General features: G+C 35.0%; 1 protein-coding gene across 4 annotated transcripts in view; it reads left to right on the forward strand.

Annotated features, from left to right (window-relative positions):
- Nucleotides 1-27362, forward strand: part of DMXL1 (Dmx like 1) — a 259666-nt gene that overhangs the window by 111612 nt on the left and 120692 nt on the right. For 2 of the 4 annotated variants that reach the window (XM_033853101.2, XM_019940874.3), the window contains 6 exons: nucleotides 2512-2639; nucleotides 6538-6630; nucleotides 9207-9298; nucleotides 14498-14550; nucleotides 16891-17108; nucleotides 18799-21010. In XM_033853101.2, the coding sequence (XP_033708992.1) occupies nucleotides 2512-2639; nucleotides 6538-6630; nucleotides 9207-9298; nucleotides 14498-14550; nucleotides 16891-17108; nucleotides 18799-19023 (809 nt within the window). In that variant the 3' untranslated portion in view covers nucleotides 19024-21010. Of the gene's footprint in view, nucleotides 1-2511; nucleotides 2640-6537; nucleotides 6631-9206; nucleotides 9299-14497; nucleotides 14551-16890; nucleotides 17109-17499; nucleotides 18678-18700; nucleotides 18756-18798; nucleotides 21011-27362 lie in introns of those variants that run through there. The other 2 variants (XM_073802431.1, XM_073802432.1) reach the window with 2 other exon arrangements.

Consider the following 27362-nt stretch of genomic DNA (forward strand, 5'->3'; position numbering starts at 1 on the left):
AGTTCAACAATAGGCTCCTTTCATGTACTGGAAATGTTTTGAAACAAGTTTTTAAAAAATTTTACTCTGAATTACAGATACCTCAAAATAGTTCCTTCCTTCCTTTGGAATAGATTTTTAAAAAATCTTAGTCATTGTAAACCAAAACTTTTGGACTTCTACTCCAGGGAAGTTTTTTAGAAGTTAATCTAATAGGTTGAACTGAAATAGAAATGTAAGTCTTAAAAGGAAAGCCTCATTTCAAAAACAAAAAATGAATATATTAAGATTTTTAAGGTTGCATTTAACTCTTTCGTTACATGTATATGATGTAACAGACTTTACTTACTAATAAGGAATATTTGCTCAGACAACCTGGTTATAGGAACGTTTGTGGGTTTTTTTGTTTGTTTGTTTTTGTTTTTTAAAGAATTAATTTTTGGCCACATTGGGTCTTCATTGCTGCGCATGGGCTTTCTCTAGTTGTGACGAGCGGGGGCTACTCTTCGTTGCGATGCACGGGCTTCTCATTGCAGTGGCTTCTCTTGTTGCAGAGCACAGGCTCTAGGCACGCGGGCTTCAGTAGTTGTGTTGCACGGGCTCAGTAGTTGTGGCACGCGGTCTCTAGAGTACAGGCTCAGTAGTTGTGGTGCATGGGCTTAGTTGCTCTGCGGCATGTGGGATCTTCCCAGACCAGGGATCGAACCCGTGTCCCCTGCATTGGCAGGCAGATTCTTATCCACTGTGCCACCAGTGAAGTCATGGAACCTTCGTTTTTTTAAGTTTTAGTTTATAAGGTTTTAAGAGTGTTTCATTTTACATGTGAGCTACTAATAATTAGGGATTTTTTTCAAATAAATAAAACCATAAATAATAGAAAAATTTGAGTGGTTTTTAAATGCATCTAGTCCAATTTATTTTTTTTGATTAAGCTGGGCAAGACTATAGAGGAGAGGGAGGGTAGAATTAACATCCCTAGTCTCAAGAAATTCTACCCACCCTTCCATCCCAGCCCAGTGTTAAAACATGTCAAAACAGTTGAAGCTCCTTTTTTTTAAATACTTGGATATGAATGAGGGAAAATTGACTAATGTATGACCAGCAATGTGCTAGATACTTTACTTTTACATACATTAATATAATTTCTCACTACCTCTGTACCACATTAATACTGATAACTATTCTTAATGTAGATTTGGCCCTATATGTTAGGCATATTTCTGAATGATTTATATGAATTATCTCATTTACTTCTCAGAACTGTCCAGTGACTTATATATCATTAATGATATATATCACTATTATAGTGGCTTATATACCTTTTACTAGAAGGAAATAGGCTCAGGGAGATTAAGTAAGTTTCCTAGTAACACACAATTAGTAAATGGTAAAGTAAAGAATTTAATAATTACTTAGTTTGTTCATATTCCTTAATGAAACAGATAACATATATTTGAGATATCAGATCGGACAATAACTATTAGAAATGATTTTTTTAGCATGACTTTCAAGACCTTGTACAATCTTTTTTTCAGAGAAAAATGCATAAATTTAAACATCAGTAGTATGACTGATAAGAATTGGCTGTTAAAAATCCCAAGATTTTATACTGCTGAACTGAATGAATAAGCATTTTCGGAACTCTAATGGAAAACTGATGAATTCATAAAAGTGCTAACAAAAGATCAAGATGAAAAAAAAATTAATTACATGGGACTGAGTGAACTGATGAGGATGATTATAATTTTTGTGACTTTCTGTTTCAATTAAAAAAACCCACAAGGACTCAGAATCAAAAAATATACAAATCAATTTTCAGAATCAAAAAATATACAAATCAATATACAAAGTAAAGGAGCTGTTACTGTGGAGGATTACTGGACTGAATGTCAATATTATATGACATAGTATGAGTGTGTTTCGTGTTTGGTAATTGCAGTCATTGTTGCTTTTGTTGTGGTCATCCATTTACAATGCTTGGTGTCAGTTTATTTATCTCTTGTAAAAATAAAATACAGTGTGTGTGTGTGAAAAAAAAAACCCAAGTTTTTTTTTTTAAATACAGTTGACTTATTAAAGTGTTGTGTTCGTCTCAGGTGTACAACATACTGATTCAATATTTTTATACATTACAAAATGATCACCATGATAAGTCTAGTTACCATCTGTCACCATACAAAGTTAAGTAACTCCAAGAATTTGATTCTTTATCATAAACGTTATCTACTAAAGGCTGTTAAAACGTAACTGAGATAATTTCAAAAGGAAATAAAGTTTATAGAGGTCTGATTTAATTGCTTCTGTTGTTTTGTGTGAGGATATGTTCTGTCAGTTGAAAGAACACCATGTAATCATCTGTTTTTAAGATTGAGAGTATTCAAGTGAAATTTCATACAAAGGTAAATTCATGTGAATTGACTATGATTCATTTCTTAGGTATTTCTTCCGTAAAGATTTTCACATTGGATTAAAAGATAAATTTGCCAAAGATTCCTGAAATAAATTTGCAATTTTTTCCCTCTTATAATGCAGATCTGACAGGAGCTCAAGATGGAAGTGTGAGAATGTTCGAATGGGGCCATTCTCAACAAATAACCTGTTTCCGATCTGGTGGCAATTCAAGAGTTACAAGAATGAGATTTAACTATCAAGGAAATAAGGTAGTATATAAAAATGTAAATAGGGAAAATGGTTTGATTTCATTAAGGGTTTATGAATATTACTCATTTGGGTTTCTGAAGAGAACAGCTCAATGAGCTAATGGTGAAGTATTAATCCATCTTATATGAATTCTTTTTAAAGAAATTCCTCTCAAAACTTAAATTCACTTGGTTCTTCCTGGAAAGACATTATATACATTTCCATTAAAATTCTCTTACATGATGCTTAAGGACCAAATGATTATAGGACCATCTTATATTACACATTTTTTATTAAATACATCTGCTTACTTTACCCTCTGGGACCTACTCAAAGTATGGTCAAGTACCAAGTAGTAAGTAACATCTGGGAGTTGATTAGAAATGCAGGTTATTGACTCTAGTCCAGACCTATCAAATCACCATCTGCATTTTAGCCAGATACTCTTGTGATTTGTATACAACATTAAAGTTTTGAGAAGCACTGCTCTAGAACAGGGTGTTAGAACAGGGTGTTAACAAACTACGGCCTAGCCACCTGTTTTGTAAATAAAGTTATATTGGAACACAGCTAACCCATTCATTATTTGTTTTCTATGATTGTTTTCCCAGTACTGCAACAGAGTTCAGGAGAACAAAGACTGTAGCTGGCAAGCCTAAAATATTTACTATATGGGCCTTTTAATAAAAGTTTGCCAACCTGGCTCTTACCAGCTTCACTTCCCGTAATCCTCCTTTCCTCAAACTGCCTCTCTCTGCTCCTCCTATCTTACTAGCACTTTAAACAACTACTGAAGGGGAAATCAGCCTGCTCTTTGTCTTCAGGGCCATGCTTCACTAAAAACATTCACACAGGCCCTAGCTGATGGTTCATCTTGCCTTTCGTTTTCCCTCAACCTCCAAACCTTCCACCCTCCTTACGTGTTACTTGTGTCATGGTGTGCTGCAACCTTTTTGCCTGCCACATTTATCAGATGGCTCTTATCATTTCACAGAAGTCAGTGATAATTTTTCATGTAGTTATGAAACAAAATTGAGAGCTTATAATTTCTTAATACCAATTAGCAACATTCTTTGCTCCTTAATGGGAAATTAAGGGGATTTAATCTAAAAGCCTTTAGAATTCTACTGTACTTTCAGCTGTATAATCTATCCATACCACTTATGTGCTCATATTTTTCCACTTTGGTTTGTCAATGTTACATTGTTCCTAACTAATCTCTGTACTTCGACCCTGTCTCTCTAATGCATTCTTCATGTTGTCAACAAAGTTATATAACAAATAGCGTAGGGAATTCCCTGGTGGTTCAGTGGTTAGGATTCACGTGCTTTCAGTGCCGAGGGCGCGGGTTTGATCCCTGGTCCGGGAACTAAGATTCCACAAGCTGTGCGGTGTAGCCATAAAAGAAAAAAGAACAAATAACATAATTATATAACTACCCTATAGGTGAGATCATATTGTCCTTTTCAAGAACCTGCAGCCTCCTCATTTTATCCAAAAGCCCATATTCTTTAGTGTGGCATTCAAGTCCTTCTACACTCGGAGTTATTTTATAGATTTTACACTCACTACAACCTTCTATATAGGCTATTTTAAGTCACAACAAACTTCCTTATTGTCTTCCCAAGTCTCTTTGACAGGCAATCAGCTTACTGTTGATTCACCTTAGCCATGATGGTGCCCAAGAGCACGACACCTAAGTGTGCTATCTCCCTTAGTAGGGAAGCCTACTGGAGTAATTGGAACAGATAACTCATACTGCAGTGTATCACAGTAATGCTGATCATTTTGTCAAAAGTCATTGGACATTGCAGAAAAACCAAGAGGATAAAAGGGAGCATTTAGCAGAAAAAAATGACCTGTGAGGAATAATTCCTTGGATTTAGGAAGATCCTACATTGTAAAACAAGAATGGGATTTTATGAACCAAAGGCAGTAGAACAGTAAAGAATTTTTAGAAGTTAAAAACATATGATTCCCCAAAATTAGGAGTAGAGGAACTACTGATTACAAGGGCTGAATAGCAGAATTGAAGTATTTGAAAATCAAGTTTGTGACTGGGAGGTACAAATTTGGAATTTATTCCATGGTGAAAATAACCCAAGAAGTAAATTGAGACTAGACCCAGGAAAATTTATAAAAGAAATTTAAAAGATGTATCAGAAGAAGAAAAAAGGTGATGGAAGAGAAACATTATATTAAAAGGAATAATAAAATAAAAACTTCCCCGAAGCAAAACATGGAATTTTAGAAAAAGAAGCACCTACCAAGTACTAAGCAGAAGTATTGAGAAACAGCACGTGCCTAGACACAGCCTGATTATTTGATTTTTGTTTTTTTTAACTGAAGGATAAAGAGAGCTTCTAGAAAGGAGTAGGGGTAAAAATGATTGCTTACAACCTCTCCACCCCCCTATCTAAAATTAATGGCATTGGCCTCCTCAAAAATAGAGGTTACAAATAGACAATAGAACAGTATTCACAGAATTCTGATGGATAAGGAATGGGGTTGATGTCTATCCAAACTGTCATTTATATTTGGTGGCAAAATAAACACATTTTTAAGTATGCAGAGAATTAGCACATTCCATATACCCTTTCTGAAGAACGTACCTAAACCTACTCTAGAAAACATAGGATAAACCACAGAAAGGATAAACATCAGAAAAATATCTGTAACAAAAATAGTAAACAATGGATTAATATTCCTACTATTAGTCCTATCAGTCAGTTTTGTAAGAAGACAATGAAAAAGAAGACAAAGAATGAACAATTTACCAAAAAAACAAAACCCTATGCATGGCCAATAACCCTCACTAATAACTGAAGAAATGCACATTAAAATGAGACTTTATTTCTGATAATCAACAAATATTATAATTTTGTAGTACGCAGTATTGACTAATGTGTAAGAAAAATGGGTGTGTAAATTGATATTACCACTTAGGATTTAATTTTGGCTTCACCTACCAATTTTAAATGATGCCCTTTGACAGAGCTTTTTCTTTTCTAGATGTCTGTCCTATATAAATACTCAGAGGTGTATATGCAAGAATGTTCAAAACAGTACTTTTTATTATAGGAAAAATTGGAAATTCTATAAGGAAAAGCTTTAAAAAGTTACAGTGCAACTATATAGTGTAATACTGCACAGCACAAGAATGAGGTAGATTTATAGATACCAGTGTGAAAAAATGGCTATAATAAGTAAAAAATGTAACTGTAGAACTGTATATTATCATCATAATTTTTAAAAAACCTTGTATCCTTGTATGTATGAATGTTTGAATATTCATAGAACAAATCTGAAAGGGAACACTATCAAATTGTTAATAGTTGTTATATCTGTAGATGGGAGAGGGCAGGAGTCCGAATTAGACATTTGTTTTATTTTAAGATCTGTATCATATACTCCCTTACTGGATTATTTTGTCATCTTTCCAGTCAAAATGCTCTGAGTTTCCATAGCGGAATTCTTTTACTGTGATAAACTTTGTTTCATTTTCTGCTGTTGTTTACGTGTTTTTCTTATTGTATATCTCTGGAAGTCCTTACTTTGTCTTTTTTAAGATGAACAGTTTTTTTATCTTATATATGCTAAAACTTTGTCACATGGCTTAATGTGTAAATCCAGTATTCTATTTTTGGAGTATTTACAGAGAATATACAGACTGTGCTGTCGGTTAGTATAATAAATTGAGTGTCTGATGTTAGTTTCCTTTATATCCACCCTGGAATTTTTTAAAGCAATAGCTAAATGTTTTTCTGGACTAGATCCATGTGTAGGTGAAGTGAAAAGTCAAGCAACTTATCAGTCAAATGTTTAAGAGTTAAAGTATGAGATTCACAGTGAGGGTAAGGGTAAATAATGTGCTTTTTTATTTGTATTAAATACTTTTAAATATTTTTTTTCTCTAAGTTTGGAATAGTTGATGCTGATGGATATTTAAGTTTGTATCAAACAAACTGGAAATGTTGTCCAGTTACTGGAAGTATGCCTAAGCCATACCTGGTAAGCCAAGAATTCCTACCTTTAAAATTTTTTGAATTTTTATTTTAAAGAAACCAAGAATATATACTTGCAAGAAATATCAAAGCCAAAATACAAAATCTGTCTAGTCTTGTGTATTCAATCACTTTACTATAAGTTTCTGTCCTTGTATTGTGTTGAAAATTACACTGTGAGGTATAAAAATCCTTAGTCTCTGGTAACTTGGAGAATAAACCTGTATGAAAGTACCTGTTTCTCATGGCAAGGGGAGATTAGATATGTGGTTACTCAGAGGCAGGGGTGGAGAGGGGAAATTGGATGGAAGCAGTCAGAAGGTACAAACTTCCAGGTAAAAGGTAAGTAAGTACTGGGTATGTAATGTACAACATGATTAACATAATTAACACGGCTACATGTTATATATGAAAGTTGTTAAGAGAGTAAATTCTAAGCATTTTCAGAATAAGGAAAAATATTTTTTCTTTCATTTTATATCTATGCGAGGTGATGGATGTTACTAAACTTATTTCATGATGTATGTAAGCCAGAACATTATGCTGTACTCCTTAAACTTATGCAGTGCTTCATGTTAATCATTTCTCAAAACTGAAAGGAAAAAAAAAAAAAACATAAGAAAAGTAAAAAAATCTCACCAGAAAATGTAAATAAATAATAAAGCTTGTGGATTAGTCACTCGATAAAGACCAAAGTAGTAAAATTAATTAAAAATGCAATGATTGGGCTTCCCTGGTGGTGCAGTGGTTGAGAGTCCGCCTGCCGATGCAGGGGATGCGGGTTCGTGCCCCGGTCCTGCAAGATCCCACATGCCAGCGGAGCGGCTGGGCCCGTGAGCCATGGCCACTGAGCCTGCGCGTCCGGAGCCTGTGCTCCGCAACGGGAGAGGCCACAGCAGTGAGAGGCCCGCGTAACAAAAAAAAAAAAAAAAAAAAAAAAAATGCAATGATTAGTCAAGGGATAAATAAAATAAAAAGATGTTAAAAAAAAAAAAAAAGAAACCTGTATAGAACCAACATGGTAACTCTGGAGACCCATGAGTTACTCAAGCCCTTTTCTAGCCTCACTAAATGGCAGTGGCTATGATACCTAAAAAGGATGATCAACAGACCAGTGCATCTGGTTGTTTTTCTGCAGTTATTATCCCTTATGAACAAAGTAGAAAGGGTATCCTATAGCTGGTGCTATTTTCTTGCCCATCTCTTAAAAAAAAAAAAAAAAAAAAAATCTCTATTCAGGACCACACAGGTTCAGTGAACCTTCCGCAGCCTCATAGAACACTGAATTTATATTTGATGGATTCTTTAGTGAAGCCCTTTATAAGACTAAGTAATATCTATCAAGAAAAAAATTAAGAATATGGGTTAAAATTCCAGTAATTCATCCAAGGTTAAATGCTAGAATAAAGTACTGGTCTAAGTGAAAGCAAGCAAGGGAGTGTTGGTGAGGGTACCTTGAAAGAATATTTATTTTTCCTCATATTTTCATTCAGGCAGCAGATTAAATGTACAGATGGGCCTTGAACAACACAGGGGTTAGGGACACTGGACACCTCACCTCCCCAAGTTGAAAATCTGCATATAACTTTGCAGTCACCCCTCCATATCCATGGTCCTGCATCCACAGATTCAGCTAACCTTGGATCATGTAGTACTGTAGTATTTATTGAAAAAAATCTGTGTATCAGTGGACCCATGCAGTTCAAACCTGTGTCGTTCAAGGGTCAACTGTACAGGTTTATGTTTCTTAGGGGACTGCCTTTGTTTTAAAACTTCTAAAAAGACAAATTGGATTAAAAATGAACATTATTTGCTTTTGGGGATTAAAGTAGATTTTGTTTTAAAGACATATCATCTAGCCCAGCTGCAGTGGTGGTTGGGGGCAATGGGGAAGTGACTCACAGGAAAACTTTTTCATATGATGATTTTGACATATTTTTAAATTTTATTTTTTATTGAAGAGAAACATCTGAACAGACATAACTTGGAAGCCTTTATAACTGACTAAACCTCTCATAGTAGTTTGTTATTGTTTGACAGAATATTGAGAAACATTGTAAATTTTCTAATTTGTTGACTATTAGTAATATGTTTTTATTCACATATTTGAAAAAGTATTTGAAAGCTTAAATATTTCTGAAAATAAATAATTCAGTCTGAGATCATCTAAAATGCTAGTTTTTGTTTTCTAAGACAAAAATTTTCACAAGTATTCTAAGAAAAATGTTTGAACTTAACTTTCTTTTGTTTCCCTTTGAACTTTTGGTTGAACAAAAGCGGAGGTCATAAAAGGTCATAACGTATGCATCTTATTTAAATGGTTCAGGGAAAGGGGTGTGTGTGTGTGAGAAAGAGAAGAAGAGGCAAAACAAATGTGCCAAAATGGTAAACATTGGTGAATCAGGGTAAAGGGTGTATGAGAGTTCTCTATTACTCTTGCAACTTTTCTAAAATCTGTGGGGGAAAGAACACAAGGATTTAAGTAAGCCACAAATTACATGATCGTTTTTTGATTAATACATCTACCTGCTTATAAAATTGTTTGTGACAGCAATAAACATGTGTTGTTTATAACCATTCCAGACTTGGCAGTGTCATAACAAAACAGCCAATGATTTTGTCTTCGTTAGTTCCTCCTCTCTGATAGCTACAGCTGGTCTTTCAACTGACAATAGGTAAGAGATTATAACTGAAATTGAAGTCTGTGTATGTATAGCTAAGCTTTATTTTTTAATTGCTTAATGTCCTTATATCTCAATAATGTCATAATTACACCTTTAAATATTTTTATTTAAAGAGACTTGTTTCTTAGAGCTTTTTTAGTGTTTTAATTGTAAAGCTAAGGAAATTCTGGTGACATTAAAGACAAAATCCATTCCTTCTGGATTTTTAGTATTCTAATGTTAAGACTTTAGTGTAGGATAAAAGAATTTGATTGTTGGTAGAGTTTTTCTCCATATTATTTGCTATGTGTTAAGAAAGCTTGAGGCCAAAAAAAAAAAGAGTATTATTTATTGGCCATGCTATTTAGTTAAACCCTTGCCACAGCTTTATTATATCGCATTATCAATGTTTCACAGTAAGAACACAAGAAGCTGAGTTGTATAATAACTAGTAAGTGACAGCCCGTCCCCATCTCCCCAAATAGCTTAAATATGCAAAAAAAAGTCTCCTCCCTCCATGTCCAGGCACACTTTTTACTTTCCTCCTACAGCTGAGTTCTGTGATTAAGGCCTTCTGAGGTTGCTGAGCTTTTGTGTTTGTCCTGAGGCCTCACTTTACACTCAAAGTGGGAATTTTAGGAATATGGAGTTTTCAGCCCGTTTTTCATAGAAATTCTTATACACATTTGTGCCTTCTTTGTAACTCACAGAATGGAGTAGAAGCTGCTCCCTTTTGTAGTAGGAATAAGTTTTCTTTGTACTCAAGAAAATTCGGTGTGTCCTGCTACTTATGTATGTGGTCGAACTATTAGATTAGAAAATCAGTGAATACAAAAAGTGGTTCCCATATTCAGACTTCATATAGTACTCCTTGTAATTACATGTTAATCTAAAGTTATTCAGTTTGGGAAGCTATTAGTTTTTTAAATTTTTGTCTAAAAATTAATCATACATAAATATATTGGCTACTTGTATTCGATGCTTTATAAATTTTAGAACTTTCTGTGTGAGCAAGGTTCAAGCGAGCTATAATGAGACATATTGCTTTTTTTCATTGAAGTATACTTGATTTACAACATTATATTAGTTACAGGTATACAGCATGGTGATTCAGTATTTTTGCAGATTATACTTCATTATAGGTTATTACAAGATAATTTTTACAATTCCCTATGCTATACAGTATATCCTTGTTGCTTATCTATTTTATATATAGTAGTTTTTATCTATTAATTCCATATTCCTAATATGTCACTCACCCGTCTTCCCCTCTTTGGTAACCACAAGTTTGTTTCTATATCTGTGAGTCTGTTTCTGTTTTGTATATACAGTCATTTGTCTTTGTTTTTAGATTCCACATGTAAGTTATATCATATAGTATTTGTCTTTTTCTGTCTGATTTATTTCACTTAGCATGATATTCTCTAGGTCCATCTACATTGCTGCAAATGGCAGTATTTCATTCTTTTTTATGGCTGAGTAGTATTTTATTTTGTGTGTGTGTGTGTGTGTGTGTGTGTGTGTGTGTGTCAGTCACATCTTAATCCAGTCATCTGTTGATGGGCACTTGAGTTGCTTCCATGTCTTGGCTATTGTAAATAGTGCTGCTGTGAACATTTGGATGCATGTATCTTTTTAAATTAGTATTTTCATTTTTTCCAGATATGTACCCAAGGAGTAGAATTGCTGGATCATATGGTAGTTCTATTTTTAGTTTTTTGAGGAACCTCCATACTGTTTTCCACAGTGGTTGCACCAATCTACATTTCCACCAACAGTGTACAAGGGTTCCATTTTCTCTACACTGTCTCCAGCATTTATTGTTTGTAGATTTTTTTGATGATGGCCATTCTGACTGGTGTGAGGTGATAACTCATTGTTGTTTTGATTTGCATTTCTCTAATAGTGAGTGATGTTGAGAATCTTTTCATGTGCCTGTTGGGCATCTGTATGTCTTCTTGGGAAATTGTCTATTCAGATCTTCTGCCCATTTTTTTATTGAGTTTTTTTTTTTATATTGAGTTGTATGAACTGTATGTATATTTTAGGTTTTAACCCCTTGTCAATCATCATTTGCAAATATTTTCTCCCATTCAGTAGGTTGTCTTTTCGTTTTGTTGATGATTTCCTTTGCTGTGCAAAAGCTTTATGTTTAATTAGGTCCCATTTGTTTATTTCTGCTTTTATTTCTTTTGCCTTAGGAGACTGATCTAAGAAAATATTGCTACAATTTTTGTCAAAGAGTGTATTGCCTATGTTCTCTTCTAGGAGGTTTATGGTTTTCCATTCTTACATTTAGGTCTTTAAACCTTTTTGAGTTTATTTTTGTATATGGTGAACAGGAATGTTCTAATCTCATTATTTTATATGTGGCTGTCCAGTTTTTCCACCACCACTTGTTGAAGAGACTGTCTTTTCTCCATTGTATATTCTTGCCATCTTTGTCATAGATTAACTGACCATAAATGCTTGGGTTTATTTCTGGGGTCTCTGTTCTGTTCCATTGATCTATGTGTCTGTTCTTGTGGCAGTAGCACACTGTTTTGATTACTGTAGCTATGTAATATAGTCTGAAATCAGGGAGTGTGATTCTTCCAGCTCTATTCTTTTTTCTCAACATTGCTTTGGCAATTCAGGGTCTTTTGTGATTCCATGTGAGTTTTAGGATTATTTTGTTCTAGTTCTGTGAAAAATGCCATGGGTATTTTGATGGCGATTGCATTAAATCTGTAGATTGCTTTGAGTAGTGTGGCCAATTTAACAATATTAATCTTCCAGTCCGAGAGCACAAGATATCTTTCCATTTCTTTGTATTATCTTCAGTTTCCTTCATCAGTGTTTTATATTTCAGAGTATAGGTCTTTCACCTCCTTGGTTAAGTTTATTCCTAGGTATTTATTCTTGTTGATGTGATCTTAAGCAGGTTGTGTTTTACTTTCTTTTTCTCATATTTCATTATTAGTGTATAAAAATGCAGATTTTTTTAATATTGATCTTGTATCCTGCACCCTTGCTGAATTCATTTATTAGTTCTAAATTTGGGGGGTGAAGACTTCAGGGTTTTCTATCTAAAGTATCATGTCATCTGCAAATAGTGACAGTTTTACTTCTTCCCTTCCAATTTGTTTTTTTTTTAATTTAAAAAGAAATTATTTATTTACTTTGGCTTCACCAGGTCTTAGCTGCAGCATGCAGGATCTTTAGTTGCGGCATGTGGACTTCTTAGTTGCGGCATGTGGACTCTTAGTTGCGGCATGTGTGCACTATCTAGTTCCCTGACCAGAGATCAAACCCAGGCCCCCTGCATTGGGAACATGGAGTCTTACCCACTGGACCAACAGGGAAGTCCCCTTCTCTTCCAATTTGGATGCCTTTTATTTCTTTTTCTTGTCTGATTGCTGTGGCTAGGACTTCCAGTACTATGTTAAATAAAGTGGAGAGAGTGGACATCCTTGTCTTGTTTCTGAATTTAGTGGGCAGGCTTTCAGCTTTTCACTGTTGAGTATGATGTTGGCTGTGGATTTGTCTTAAATGGCCTTTATTATGTTGAGGAATGTTCTCTCTATACACACTTTGATGAAAGTTTTTATCATGAATGGACATCTCAGTAGACAGTTTTTCTGTGTATTTTGAGATGATCATGTGATTTTTATCTTTCCTTTTGTTAATGTGATGTATTACATTTATTGATTTGCAAATGTTGAACTATCCTTGTGACCCCAGAATAAATCCAACTTGATCATGGTGTATGATGCTTTTTATGTATTGTTGGATTCAGTTTGCTAATATATTTTGTTGAGGATTTTTGTATTTGTAGTTATCAAAGATACTGGACTGTAATTTTCTTTTTTTGTAGTGTCTTTGTCTGGTTTTGGTATCAGGGTAATGGTGGCCTTGTAGAATGAATTTGGGAGTGTTCCCTCCTCTTCAGTTTTTTTGGAATGGTTTAAGAAGGATAAGTGTTTGTTCTTCATATGTTTCGTAGAATTCCCCTGTCTGGTCCTGGACTTTTGTTTCCTGGCGGTTGGGTTTTGGTTTGTTTTTTTTTTTCCCTTACAGATTCATTTTCGTTTCTAGTGATCAGTCTGTTCAAACTTTCTGTTCTTCTTGACTCATTCTTGGCAGGCTGTATGTTTCTAGAAACTTGTCCATTTCTTCTAGGTTGTCCAATTTGTTGGCATATAACTGTTAATAGTATAATAATTCTTTGTATCTCTTTCGTATCAGTTGTTATTTCTCCTCTTTCATTTCTTATTTTGTTTATTTGGGTCTTCTCTCTTCTTGATGCGCTGGATAAAGGTTTGTCAATTTTGTTTTCTTTTCAAAAAATCAGTTCTTAAAAATAAATCAGCTCTTGCTTTCATTGATTGTTTTTGTTGTTGTTTTTTTTAAGCTCTATTTTGTTTATTTCCTCTCTGATCTTAATTATTTTCTTCCTTCTGCTGACTTTGGGCTTTGTTTGTTCTTTTTCTAATTCTTTTAGGTGGTAAGTGATAGGCTGTGTTGTTTATTTGAGAAGGCCTGTATTGCTATGAACTTCTCTCTTAGAATTGCTTTTGCTTCATCCCATAGATTTTGGGTTGTTGTGTTTCCATTTACATTTGTCTCAAGATCTTTTTTGACTTCCTCTTTGATTTTGTCATTGACCCATTGGTTTTTTAGTAGCATGTTGTTTAGTCTCCATGTGTTTGGGGTTTTTTTCCATTTTTCTTTCTGGAGTTAATTTTTAACTTCATACTATTGTGGTCAGAAAAAAATGCTTGATACAATTTCTATCCTCTTAAATTTGTTGAGGCTTGTTTTGTGACCTAGTATGTAATATGTTTTGGAGAACATTCCATGTGTGCTTGAAAAGAATGTGCATTCTGCTGTTTTGGGGTGTTATATTCTGTACATATCATTTAAGTTCAGCTGGTCTATTGTGTCACTTAACACCGCTATTACCTTACTTTCTCTCTGGATGATCTGTTCATTGATGTTAGGGGGGTGTTAAAATCCCCTGCTATTACTGTATTATTGTCTGTTTCTCCCTTTATGTCTATTAGTATTTGCTTTATATATTTAGGTGCTTCTGTATTGGGTGCATATATGTTAACAAGTATAATATTCTTTCTGTATTGATACCTTTATCATTATATAATATGAGACATATCTATTTTTATTCTGTGGTTAACTTCTTATGTCATTCAATAATCTTTTTTTTTTTTCCAGAAACATATGTTTGTGGGACACTCTTGTAGCACCTTCCAATAGTTTAGTCCATGGTAAGTTTTGAAAGCATTTTATGAATCACAAACTCATAAAGTAAAAGTGATGTTTAAATGGATTTTTTTTTTAATGACACACTTAGTAGTCTGTGAGGTTTATTTTTGACCATGGTGGCAAAGTTTAAAAGCAGAAAAAATGCTGTATATGTAATTAACTCTTCACTGTACTTTAATGAAGGACAGTGGAACATAGATAATATAAAAATCATTTGTTTTTACTTTGAATCTGATAGCACAGGTCCGAACATCAGTTACAGTATTATATCCCCTCACACCACTCTTACTCAACTTTGTACTTGAAGTTCTAAATAAAGCAATAAGACAAGAAAAGGAAGTAAAAGTTATCCATATTGGAAGGGAAGAAATAAAACTGTTTATGCACAGATTACATGATGGTGTAGAAAATCCCAAAGAATACAGAAAAAAAACTGCTGGAACTGATGTGCAAGCACAGCAATGTCACAGGATACCAGGTCATTATACTAAAATTAGTTGCATTCCTTTATCAACAATGAACAATTGGAATTTGAAATTTAAAAAAAATATTACCATTTAAAAGAGCACCCAAAATAATGAAATACTGAAGCGTAAATCGAAATATGTATAGCATCTGTTGGGAAAAGCCACAAAAAAAGTAAAAGAAAAAAAGGTCTAAATAAATGTTCATCATGTTCACAGATTGTAAAACTTGATATTGTTAGGATGTTACTTCCTCACAACTTTATAGATTCAGTGGAATTCTAATTAAACCCCCAGCAATCTGTTTTGTATATATCAACAAACTGGTTCTAAAGTTTATGTAGAGAGGCAAGAGACCTAGAATAATGCATACTGAATAAAAACAAACTTGGAGAACTCACATTACCTGATTTCAGGACTCACTATAAAGCTACAGTAATCAAGCCATTGTGGTACTGGCTGAAGAATAGACACAGATTAGAGAGCCCAGAAATAGACCCACACATAAATAGTAGACTCATTGCTAATAATGGCACAAAGATAATTCAGTGGAAACAGATAGTCTTTCAACAAAAAGTGCTAATAACAATTGGGTGCTTATATGTGGAATAATGAACATAGGTACAAACCTTACCCCTTTCACAAAAATTTACTCAAAATGACTCATGTAAAACATGTAAAAACAAAACTGTAATACTTCTAGAAGGAAATATAGGAGAAAATCTTGGTGACCTCGGGTTTGGTAATGAGATTTAGATACAACACCAAAAGCACAATCTATTAAAGAAATGATATATTCAAGATTTTTTTAAATTACCGTTTTTCTCAATACCTGAACAGCAAATAAGCATATAAAAGATGCTCAACATCAGTAGTCATCAGGGAAATGCAAACTAAATTCACCATAATTTATCATACTACTCTGTATACTGAAATGGCAAAAATTAAAGGTTCTAGACTACCAAGTGTTGGTGAGGATATGGAGAAACTGGAACCCTCATGATTTGCTGATAAAAGTATAAAACAGTACAACTGCTTTGGAAAACTGTTTAGCAATTTCTTAGTGAAGTTAAACATGCATGTAGCGTGACCCAGCAGTATATAGTTTTACATATGTACCCAAGAAAAATGAAAACACATGTCCACAAATAGACTGGTATTAGGAATGTTCTTAGCAGCTTTATTTATAGTAGCCCAAAACTGGAAACAACACACATGTCCAACAGGATAACGTGGTATATTTATGTAATAGAATACTACTCAGAATTTAAAAGCATGACCTACTGATACGTGAGACACATCTAAAATGTTATGTTAAAGAAAAAGAAGCAGGCACAAAAGAATATATACTATAAAATTCCATTTATGTGAAGTTCAAGAATTGGCAAAACCAATTGGATAGAAATCAGGATAGCGATTGCCTTTGAGGGAGAGGCATGAGGGAACTTTCTGGGATGATGAAAACAGCTGTGTTAAAAGCCGTATTTGGTACAGGGCTAATTTTGCCCCTCTGTTGAGGCAGTACCCTTCTCAGTACTCTATACGATGCCTTGTGAATTATGAGGGTTTTTTCCCAGTATGGCTGGTGGAAATAGGAACCCAGATCAACTTGGGTTCCCCTTTCTTATGCCACGGCCAGAAAATACTCTGTAGGCAATAAGCTGGGGCAGTTATGTTGGTCACCCAGTTTGTTTCCCATTTTGCAAAGATCATTCTTCATTGCTTAGTGACCGGTGTCTCAAACCATTGTTTCCTGTATATCATTTGATATTTTAATTGTTTTAGGCAGGATGGCAAATCTAATCTATCATTCTACCTTGGCCAAAAGCCAGAAGTCTGTTTCTTATACTATTAAATAGTTTTTACTTTTTTTTCCAGCTTTTACTTGTCATGATAGCGGAGCCACTGTTTTAGCATATGCTCCAAAACATCAGCTACTAATATCAGGTGGCAGAAAAGGCTATACATGTGTTTTTGACCTTCGGCAACGACAGCAGAGGCAGCTTTTCCAGAGCCATGATTCTCCTGTTAAAGCCATTGCTATTGATCCAACTGAAGAGTACTTTGTTACAGGATCTGCTGAGGGCAACATAAAGGTAAATACAGTAATGCCACAATATCTATTACAATATGAAAAGAAATCTTTAGAAACCTTAGATCTTTAATCATATTGATGACACCAGTCTCTTTAAATAATAGAAGTATTAATTCCTTTGTAGTCAACAAGGTTAATTGCTATTTAATAAATCTTTTAATGAATGAAATAAAATAATATTTAACTTGAAAAATGCCTGTTTTTCAGTTGTTTTCAAATATGCTTAACTAATGCACGCAAAAGAACTGGATTTTCCATGGATATGAACATATTTCAGACATTAGAATTAGTCTTGACTCCATATTCAGAGTTACTGAATTCAGTTTCAGGGGCTGTGAGATATGCTGACATTTTCCCTTATTCCAAATTTCTCCCCATTTTGTCATTCATAGTATCAGCATCCAACAACTCAGTGCCTGATTCAAGAATTCTGATGTACCTGGATAAGCTCTGCCTGTAACAGTCCTTCTCAAACTCCACTGTGTTTCAAACTTAGAAGTTTGAATGTTAAGCAGCTTGTTAAAAATGTTAAGCACCTTGTTAAAAATGCATCCCACTCCAGAAATACTGTTACTAGGTCCTATCCCAAAAATACCCATTTGGTAAGTCCAAGGCTCAGGAATGTGCATTTTTGGAACACAGAAATAGTGGTTTTGATGGCAGGTTCTCTGGCTACACTCAGAAGGATCTGCAGGGATAAGACTAGTCCCTAAGTTACTCTAATGGTCAGCAACCCACTGGAGGAGTCTAGTTTCTTAGAATCCATTAATTTAAGTGCTACTGAGTACTTAGTACAGGTAAGTTGGACTGCTTTGTTAGAACTTCCATATTGTTTTCATAATTCTCAGCCAGAAGAAATTGAAGAATTTCAAAAAGGTTTTTCTTAAATATATACACCAGCTTCCATACAGAATTCTTTTTTTTTCCAGTTTGAAGCTAGTTTCTTATTTGAACTGCCCTCAGTTTAGAATAAGTCATACTATGTTTTAGATTAGTTATTTAGATTAGTTTGTACTTTCATTCTGAGGTTTATTATTTAATTAAGTTATAAGATTTCATAGTATACCAGGTAGTATTCAGGACTTACAATTTAACAATCATGTCTAGAGTAATATAAATTAATGAATTTCTTAGGGAAAAGAAAGAAATATTTTTTTTTAATGTGATGTCAAAACATCAGAAAGTTGTAATAATTTATCTTGCAGCTGGAATATAGTTTTGACTGGTCTGAAGGCCTCTAGGTGTTTGGTATTTTCCTCTTTCCAGCGGTTCTGATCCCTTGGTGGGTACTGTATATTATGGGGAAAGAATTACCCCACTATACAACTACACAACAGAAACTTCGCTGAGAGATAGGAAATCTTGATTGTAGTTCCTATAACATTACAAGTTTCTGTTGCATTGTACACCTAACCTCCTTGTACCTAAGTTTTCTCGTCTCCAACTAAGGGTTTAAAGTACCTCCTCTCTTACTGGATTGATTTTTGAAGAATGTGATAATATCAAAGAGCTTTGGAAAATTGCAACACCATATACAGAATCAAAATGTTATGACTGTAAGCCTACACAGATTTTTCTCCATTTTTGTTTTAGAAATTCCTTATTTGTGCAGGAAGACAGACGTGAATCTTTTGTTTGGATTTTTAAGGTAATGTCAACCCCAATTTTTATTTTGTTCTTATATATTTCAGATTTGGAGTCTCTCTACCTTTAGTCTTCTCCACACTTTTATCAATGAACATGCTCGGCAATCCATTTTCAGAAATATTGGAACCGGAGTGATGCAAATTGAGACAGGGCCTGCAAATCACATTTTTTCATGTGGAGCTGATGGAACAATGAAAATGAGAATACTGCCAGATCAGTTTAGCCCATTAAATGAAGTGTTGAAAAATGATGTGAAATTTATGCTGTAACATTTTAACAATAAGATGTATAATTTATTACCTATTCCATGAAGTGGCCAACACATATGATGTACAGTGATCAGTCTCTATGCCACAGATAAGCTAATGCTTTCCTGTTTTCATATTTATTTTATGGAGCTTTGCCCTTGATGCACTGATGCCTTAAAAATTAATAAGGTCATTCAAAATTAGACTACATTGCCTAAAGTAGAATGTATAAGTAATGCTGTAATAATACATATTTATAGTATAGTGAGTATATCATAGTGTTAAAGGAGTTTTGTTTTCTTGTTGTTGATAAATTCTTCTGCAGATATCTCTGCATGAATTTGTTTCACAGTAAAAATACCCTTTATGTAAAGGCAGTTGCACATCAGTCATCACTTAATTCACCACACTCTCACTGCCTTTTTCAAACTTACACATCTCACACTCCTCTCTTAATTAATGATAGATTGATATTTGGGTAAGAATCAAAAAATAGTGAACCTCTCCATTAACACTGTCTTTGGGACTTTAGTGACAGGTGAGCCAAATGCCTCGTTATGTAAAGTTTTCATCAGTTTCCCCTCTGGACCCCAAGTTGTGTGTGTGTGGTCGTGTATATATATGTAATGTATCTTATACATCTTATTTGAACTTTGTGTGTGTGTGTGTGTGTATATGTATATATATATATATATGTGTGTGTGTGTGTGTGTGTATATATATATATATATATATATATATATATATGAAAACTACAAGTCTTTTCATTTGTTTTTGTGCCATAACAACTACTGCCACCAGAATAACAACTTTTTCTGCAACTGTTTTTTTCACCTTTTTTTTTTTTAATTTTTGAATTCCCATCCTAATTTTCAAATAAATTTCAGGAAAACTTCCAAGATTATTATTTTAAAGATTACATTGAGTCAGATAAGACCTAGCAGGCAATAATGATTCTGTGTTGGCATATATGAGATACTTAAGCTTATAAATTTGTCAAAGGATTTCTAGGCACCATACATTTTACTTAAATTTTATTTTATTTTATTTCTTATTTTTTAGGTGCTTTTAGTCTCAACGTTCTGAAAACCTCATAGCAGTGTTTTTAGAAACAAATGTGAAAACAGTCAAATTAAATAGATAGCATTTACAAATGTAAAATACCTGCCAGATCTACCATTAAAAGATAATAAACTAAGCCTTATATTTTATTATTTTTTGCCAAATATATTATTTTATTATAAAATATGACCAAAATATTAAAAATGCACAATGCTTTTAACTTAAATGTGCTAACCCTATTTCTGTCTGTTTTGTGCTATACCTTTTCTGATTCAGAATTATAGAAAACTTGATAATACTTGATTTTAACCAAGAAGACTGGAGGCAGATGGGACTAAGAGTTTAAGGGACAATTATATACTATTTAGCTTAAATATATTTTAATAGGAATATTAAGAGAACATTTTTATGTAACAAAATATGGAAAGCTATTATCTTGGAAACTAAAGAGTCAAATGAAGCAAAGAAATGAAGGGCTGGTAAAATGAATTTTGTAATATCCTCAGGATACTTTTAAAAGTATATTGTTAAAAGATTTTGTAAATTGTATTCATAATTTTAAATGTGTTGAGCAAGTTGCAGTGAAGACACTGTTATTATGTAGAGAGTTGATGTGCACATAATAACCTGTACCTATAAATTGTGCAATAACGATATGTGACTATTTTGCCATGGAGAAATCTGTGACAACATTGCAAACAATACTATTGTTTGATGTAGTTAATATTAAGTTATTCCTCAGTAATTTCTTCATGAATCAAGATTCAAAAGGCTTTAAACACTTTCAGTGAGATAGAAAATGTATTATTATGCTTACTAGGAAAAAGACATTGTGGATGAAGAATCAAGCATTTTAATTGAGGGTTTATATGAATAATAAATTATGTAAGCCCATATGTATTTACATCCAGAGTCATAATATTTTAAATAAACAATCATGCAGTAACTATTTTTAGCATGCTATTGTTTTAAGTAGTATTTATGCCACTTTAGTTGACTTGAGTGTATGTGACATTTTAAATTGGAGAACTTCTGTATTGTATTTGGTTAATGTAGGAAGAATTGCATAATTTTCCCAGATACCCTGTTCTTCCTTCTCTATAGTCTTTAACTTAATGAATAAGCATTATTCAAAAAAGGTGAGAATAAAAGTAGTTGGAATGTATGTTTAAGTATAAAATGGTATACATATATGTAAAATTTCATCCACACTAATGAAGTAGATACATCAAAATACATTTTTTAAATTGTGTGCTTTCTGAGAATGAGGCTTTGTAATGATGGAAGAATTCACAACATTGTGAGTCTCATTTTCTAAAATGTAGGATTTTTCTTATGTAGAATCATGGGACAGTCAATTCCATCTTCCTTTCTTGCTCTCTCTGTCTTGCCCCAATTCATTTCTTCTCTTTAAAAAATTTTTTCAAAACCATTGAGGAATTTCTCAAAATGGTCTCAACAATTGGAACAAAATACAGAGATATACCTACTTAAAGAAAATCCTTATACAACCTTAGAGTGGTGATGATCTTTTTATAACAGTGTTGGAAACCCAGAGAGACATATTTACTAAACAAAGAGTTTAAATGTCATATTGCAAAAGACCACAGTCTAAAGAACAGGTAGACGAGAAGAAATATGTGTATAGGAATAGGAAAAATGTTAACGACCCTAATACAAAGAGAATTTTAACATGATAAGTAATGGAGAAGTCACACAATTCACAGAACAGGACATGGAAAAGTCAGCAAGCACAAAGTATGTTCATCCTCACTAATAGTTAAAGGAATGCTTTAAAAAAAAGAAATGTGTTACCACTGTTCATCCATCAAGTTAGTATAAAGTCAAAACACAGTGACATCAGTTTGGTGAAGATGCAAGGAAGTGGGCACAGTGAAACATTGCTGGCAGGACTAAACTGCTACAAAGTTACCTAGATACATATTAAAATTGAAAAACATACTTTCACTGAGCAATCTTTTGAGAGATTATCCTTTAAGATAAAAACACCTATGCATAAAAATATATGTATATGGATGTTTATTGAGACATCTGATGGAGCAAGAAAACTGGAAATCTAAATGTTAATTAGTGGGTAAATTTTGGCATAAATTTTGGTACATCCATACAATGGAATATTCTCAATGGTGAAAGAATGTTAGATTTGTATCTGTTCATCTGAAAGGAGGTTGGTGAGATAAAATTTCAAAGTAAAAGGTGTTATATCCCTTATTGTTTCAGGTTTTTTCAATCTTTAGTTTTAGTATATATGTAGGAACATAGAAATGTGTATGGAAGAATACATACAAAGCAAAACTTTAACATGGGAGAAGGGAAGAAGGAGGTAATACTTTTCTAAACTCCTTTAAACCCCACTTGGTAACATGATACCCGAGATGGTTGTGTATGTGTTGGTGAAGAAAATCTGTATTTTCATACCAAGAAGGACAACGACTTTGGCAACTGCTCTGTTGAGTGAAGTGGTCTTGTGTCAGGAATATTCCTCTTTGAATTGTTGAGATATTTTTGATGCTTGATATTACTTAAGTAGAAAGGTTAAGATGTTACCCTTCAGGGTACTTGGAAAAAGTTGAACATAGATTAGTTAAATGTACCTGTCAGCGTTAGATATGTGTATGGCTTTTGCTACAGTTATTTTCAAAGCTAAATCTGTTTTGAGTTTTTTAGGACTTTTCTTCCCCTTCTGCTTACTTGGTTGTCTCCTGTATGTCTGTGGCCTATAAGTCAGGGAGCTAACACAGAGTTGCAGTGTGACATTATTTCACAAGTCTCCTTGGAACAAGAAAAATTTCTTAATGTTCTCCCACTGCAAATACAGATAGGTAATAGAAACAATTTGGTGGTACAACCCATTTCTTTCCACAGTGAAAATGCCTTACTCCTGTATGCCCTTTGTAACAGAATCTAAGCAGTGCAGTGTATCAGTCCAGGATATGTGTTTTAAAAGTTTTAAAATCTATTCCTCCCACATGTAAAACACTCCCCCAGAAAAACTCCAATGTTTTCATCCTATTACTGCATCAGGGTTAGGCATTTGAACCCCAGGGTCCTGATGTCTAAATCAGGTTCAGGTGTATATGTGGCTCCTTAAATGAGGTTCCTTAAGTACAGTACTCAGTTTAAAGATCCATGAACTAATGAGGCAAGTTATGTGCCTCCCACATGTGAAATGTAACAGTGGTGAGACAGAGAGGCGATAGCTATCTCCCATTCTAAAAGAGGAAAAGTAAGTCACATGGTAGGTCCTGGTCCAGAGGGATTCTGGAATTTAGCTGGGTACATGTCACCAGTTCCTTGAGTACTCTTGTTCCCTGCAAGTAATTCTCTACAGCTCTTGGCTCCACCTTCTGGGCTGCTTTTTTCTATCCTTAAGTTATTCTTTTTCCATAAAAGTGGCCCAGTGTTTTTAACGGAAGTTTTCTCAGCCTGTTTTCCTGGATAGAGAAGTTTGAGCATTCAAAGACCTCTTTACATTTTATACTGTCCTGTCCCCTATGCTTCAGTCTAGTAAAATTGCTTTTTAAAACGTTGTGGGGGGCTTCCCTGGTGGCGCAGTGGTTGAGAGTCTGCCTGCCGATGCAGGGGACATGGGTTCATGCCCCGGTCTGGGAAGATCCCACATGCCGCGGAGCAGCTGGGCCCGTGAGCCATGGCCGCTGAGCCTGCGCGTCGTCGGGAGCCTGTGCTCTGCAACGGGAGAGGCCACAACAGTGAGAGGCCCACGAACCGCAAAAAAACAAACAAAAAAAACCGTTGTGGGTTTCTTGTATATTAAATTATAATCCACTCATTAGACAAAAGCCACACCCGTATTTTATTTCTCTACCTTGGGCCCCCTGTGAGGTTGCTGTGGTGTATACCACCTTAAGATTCTTAGAAATCTTAGTGTCTCACAAAAACGGTATACATGGTGCACCCAAAAATCTTTCTGAGATCTTAACAAAAGGACTTAACCATAACCTTGGCTGTGTTTTTATTCTGAGACCATTTGCAATCCGCCACAATACTGAATACACTTTTTTAAAATCCATGTGGCCATTTTTATGTAGAGAGAGACAGATGAACAGACCCATGTACACACACAGAGAGAGGAAGCACAGGTACATGGAAATAACTAGCACATCAACTCTTTACTCTGAAGACTGATAATGAGAGGGAAAGAAGTGAGGCTATTGAAAGAGGACAGTGTGGAAGTCAGAACCCACTAGGGGAGGGTGCTGTGCTTCGAGTATTCCAGGACTAAGGTGGGAGCCTTTTTTGTTTAAAATCACGTAATGCCTTGCCAATGTGGGCTAGCATTTCATGGGTGTAAGCGCAGAAGAGAACTCTTGATAGAGGCGGGAATTTAGACCCATATGTATAGAAAAAGCCTTTCAGAGTAGAATTATGCAGCTAAGGACAAAAAAATAGACTGTAGTATTGGGGATAGGCTCAAGTAAGATTTGAGATGGTCAAAAAGGAGAAAACAGTTCAGGTGAGGAAGAACCCACAGAGATGAAGAATCCAGTGGTGCAGTCACAGAAAAATAAGGGTTCTGGGTAGGGGCATCACTATATTTTCTATAGAGGAATGGCTTAAGGGGTGAAAACCTGGAAATATGCAGAGAGCTTGGTTTCATGTAGAGGGTGGCTGATCGAATTGGCTAAGAATGTGGATGAAGTTACCTTTAATGCAGGCAACAGTTCTAGCAAACTTTCTTAGGAAGAGGTGTATTTTAGTAACATCATAGGTAAGTAATTCTGAATAAAAAAGTGAAAAATGCTCTATGATGAAGGTATAATCACTAGTGGTGTATAATAGTTAGGAGTAGGGGTTGAGGTATATGGAAGTAATAGGAAAAGATCACTGACCCCCAAATCTTGATTTTTGTTCTATCCCCAAGTTTGCATGACATTGAACAATTCTCCTACCCTACCCAGTATGCACCTTGACTTCTGTTAGGAAAAATGTACTCTTTACCATACCCATATTGTTACTCTAAGAACAAGATTACATGTTATGGTAAAGCTCTGAAAAGAAATGGGACTGGGAATAGAGTTGAAGCAGTAGACAATCAGATAGTGACCTTAGAGGATGGTGAAGTTATAGCCATGTTTTGAATCAGGCATGTTCATTGATATAGTCCCATTAAAATGTAGTTAGAGCACAAAGGCCACATAGATATTTCTGTGGGCTGTGTTCAAGGTGCACATCCTTGCTTCAGTGATTTTAGTGCCAGAAAATGTTAGACTACCTTTCTTCTCTCTCCATGATGCCTGGAGTGCCCTTCTGCCGGGCAAGCTTGAGTTCATCCTTTTCGACTTGGTTGGATGGAACCTCCTTTGTGAAATTCTCTCCATTCCCCCAAGGAGTGTGAGTCACTTCCATTCTCCTCCCAGAGTATTTATGCATAGATTTTTATTGTACGTTTCACAGTGCCATGTAGTTATTTCCTTACACTCAAAAAGAGGAGGCTGACACTGAGTAAGCAGAGAAGAGGCTTGAAGCAAAAGAAGAGTACAAGAGGAAGCTGGGTCAGAAGATTTTTTCAACTTTAAGCTGTCTGATGTTAGTTCCTATACATTCGACTGGGCAGAAGTAAAAATAGAAGGTATGCACAGAGGTATTTTTGGCATGCAGCTCTCATTACAGCTCTCTCCACTTCATGTGATTTATAGGGTTTGGGGGGGTGGAGTTTGGTCTGAAAGGATTCAATTAATCCAGAGACAGCTGCAATTATTTTAAAATATAATTAGCCGTTGAATAATGGATTAGTTATTAGGAGCTTCCTAGATTCTATGTTTTTTACAACTCTGAACTGGATGTATGCAAGTGCTAGTTTGAAAATGAAATGATCCAAGTATCTTTTGGCCCAAGTAAGATAGGAAAGGTAATTATCTTACTAATTTCTAAATATTATCACTCTGTGTAGTAAGGTGGAATCCAATATCTTTATTAGAAGAAAGACTGGTTGTTCTTTGATGACAATGATGCAAGTTGCCTGGGATTGTAGAGGCCCCTTACCAGGCCTCCTAAAGTAAGCGCTGAGGCAATGCCCACTCTGAATCATTTCAGCTATCAGCTCCTGTAGTCACTCAGGTCTAGATGGCCCTAGTAAAGAGGGTTGCGGTGAGAGAAGGTGGTAGGATTCATGGAGATTTTTAAATTTTATCATTTTAACATTTTAGCATTTTTAAATATTTTGTGGGGGAAGCATAGAAATTGAGAGGTCCAAGATAGAAAAGAAGGGATATTCAACAGAATGTGGCCCCTGTAGATCGAAGGGAGGGCTCCTTGGGGACCCAGAGAACTGGTGGATGGGTTTGCTCTGATCCACTGGGGTGAGAGAAAGGAAGTCAATGTGACTGTTGATATAGATGGCATTTTTGGTAGCTGGGGTAGGAAGTAGAGAAAATTCTCTATTGATGATCTATATATTTCCTTTGGGGCTTCCCTGGTGGCACAGTGGTTAAGAATCCGCCTGCCAATGCAAGGGACATGGGTTCGAGTGCTGGTCCGGGAAGATCCCACATGCCGCGGAGCAAGTAAGCCCGTGTGCCACAACTACTGAAGCCCACGTGCCACAACTACTGAAGCCCGTGCACCTAGAGTCCGTGCTCCGCAACAAGAGAAGTCACCGCAATAAGAAGCCCACGCACCACAACAAAGAGTAGCCCCCGCGCACCGCAACTAGAGAAAGCCTGTGCACAGCAATGAAGACCCAACACAGCCATAAATTAATTAATTAATTAATTATTTTAAAAGTTCACTCTATATTTTATTTGAAATAGGAGGTGAGATTATATATCAAGAGCAGGAGGGGTTAGGGGTGCAAAAGATGTCTTGAGGAAAGGGATAAAGATGGAACACACTTCTCCTTTCCATCCATGATGCAGGAGAAAATCCTCATGAATCTGCAGAGCATCAGGTTTTACACTTTTTGGTGCTTCTTAAGTAGAGCTTATGAATAATGTGGATGGCTAAAAATATTTGCCAGGTAGTAGAAGGAAAGGACAATGTAGTAAAGCAATAGGAGGCACTAGCAGTGAGTGACTGAGGTATTGGTTCTTGGGGTTAGGCTGTGTAGGAAAGGAAGCCAACTGGGAGAAATGCAAGTCTGCATGAGGTAAAAAAAGAGTGTGAGGACCAAGGATGAAAGGCTGCAGTAGGGGTGTAGAATGATGGAGATAAAGATGAAAGAATCTTTTTCTATAAAGGTAGAAATATCTCTGGAGATTGCTGCTCCAGGGTGCAGCTTGAGACAAGGGAGACTGAAATGAAGCAATGGTGAAAGTTAC

The sequence above is a fragment of the Tursiops truncatus genome, chromosome 3, assembly GCF_011762595.2.
Source record: "Tursiops truncatus isolate mTurTru1 chromosome 3, mTurTru1.mat.Y, whole genome shotgun sequence".
NCBI lineage: Eukaryota > Metazoa > Chordata > Mammalia > Artiodactyla > Delphinidae > Tursiops > Tursiops truncatus.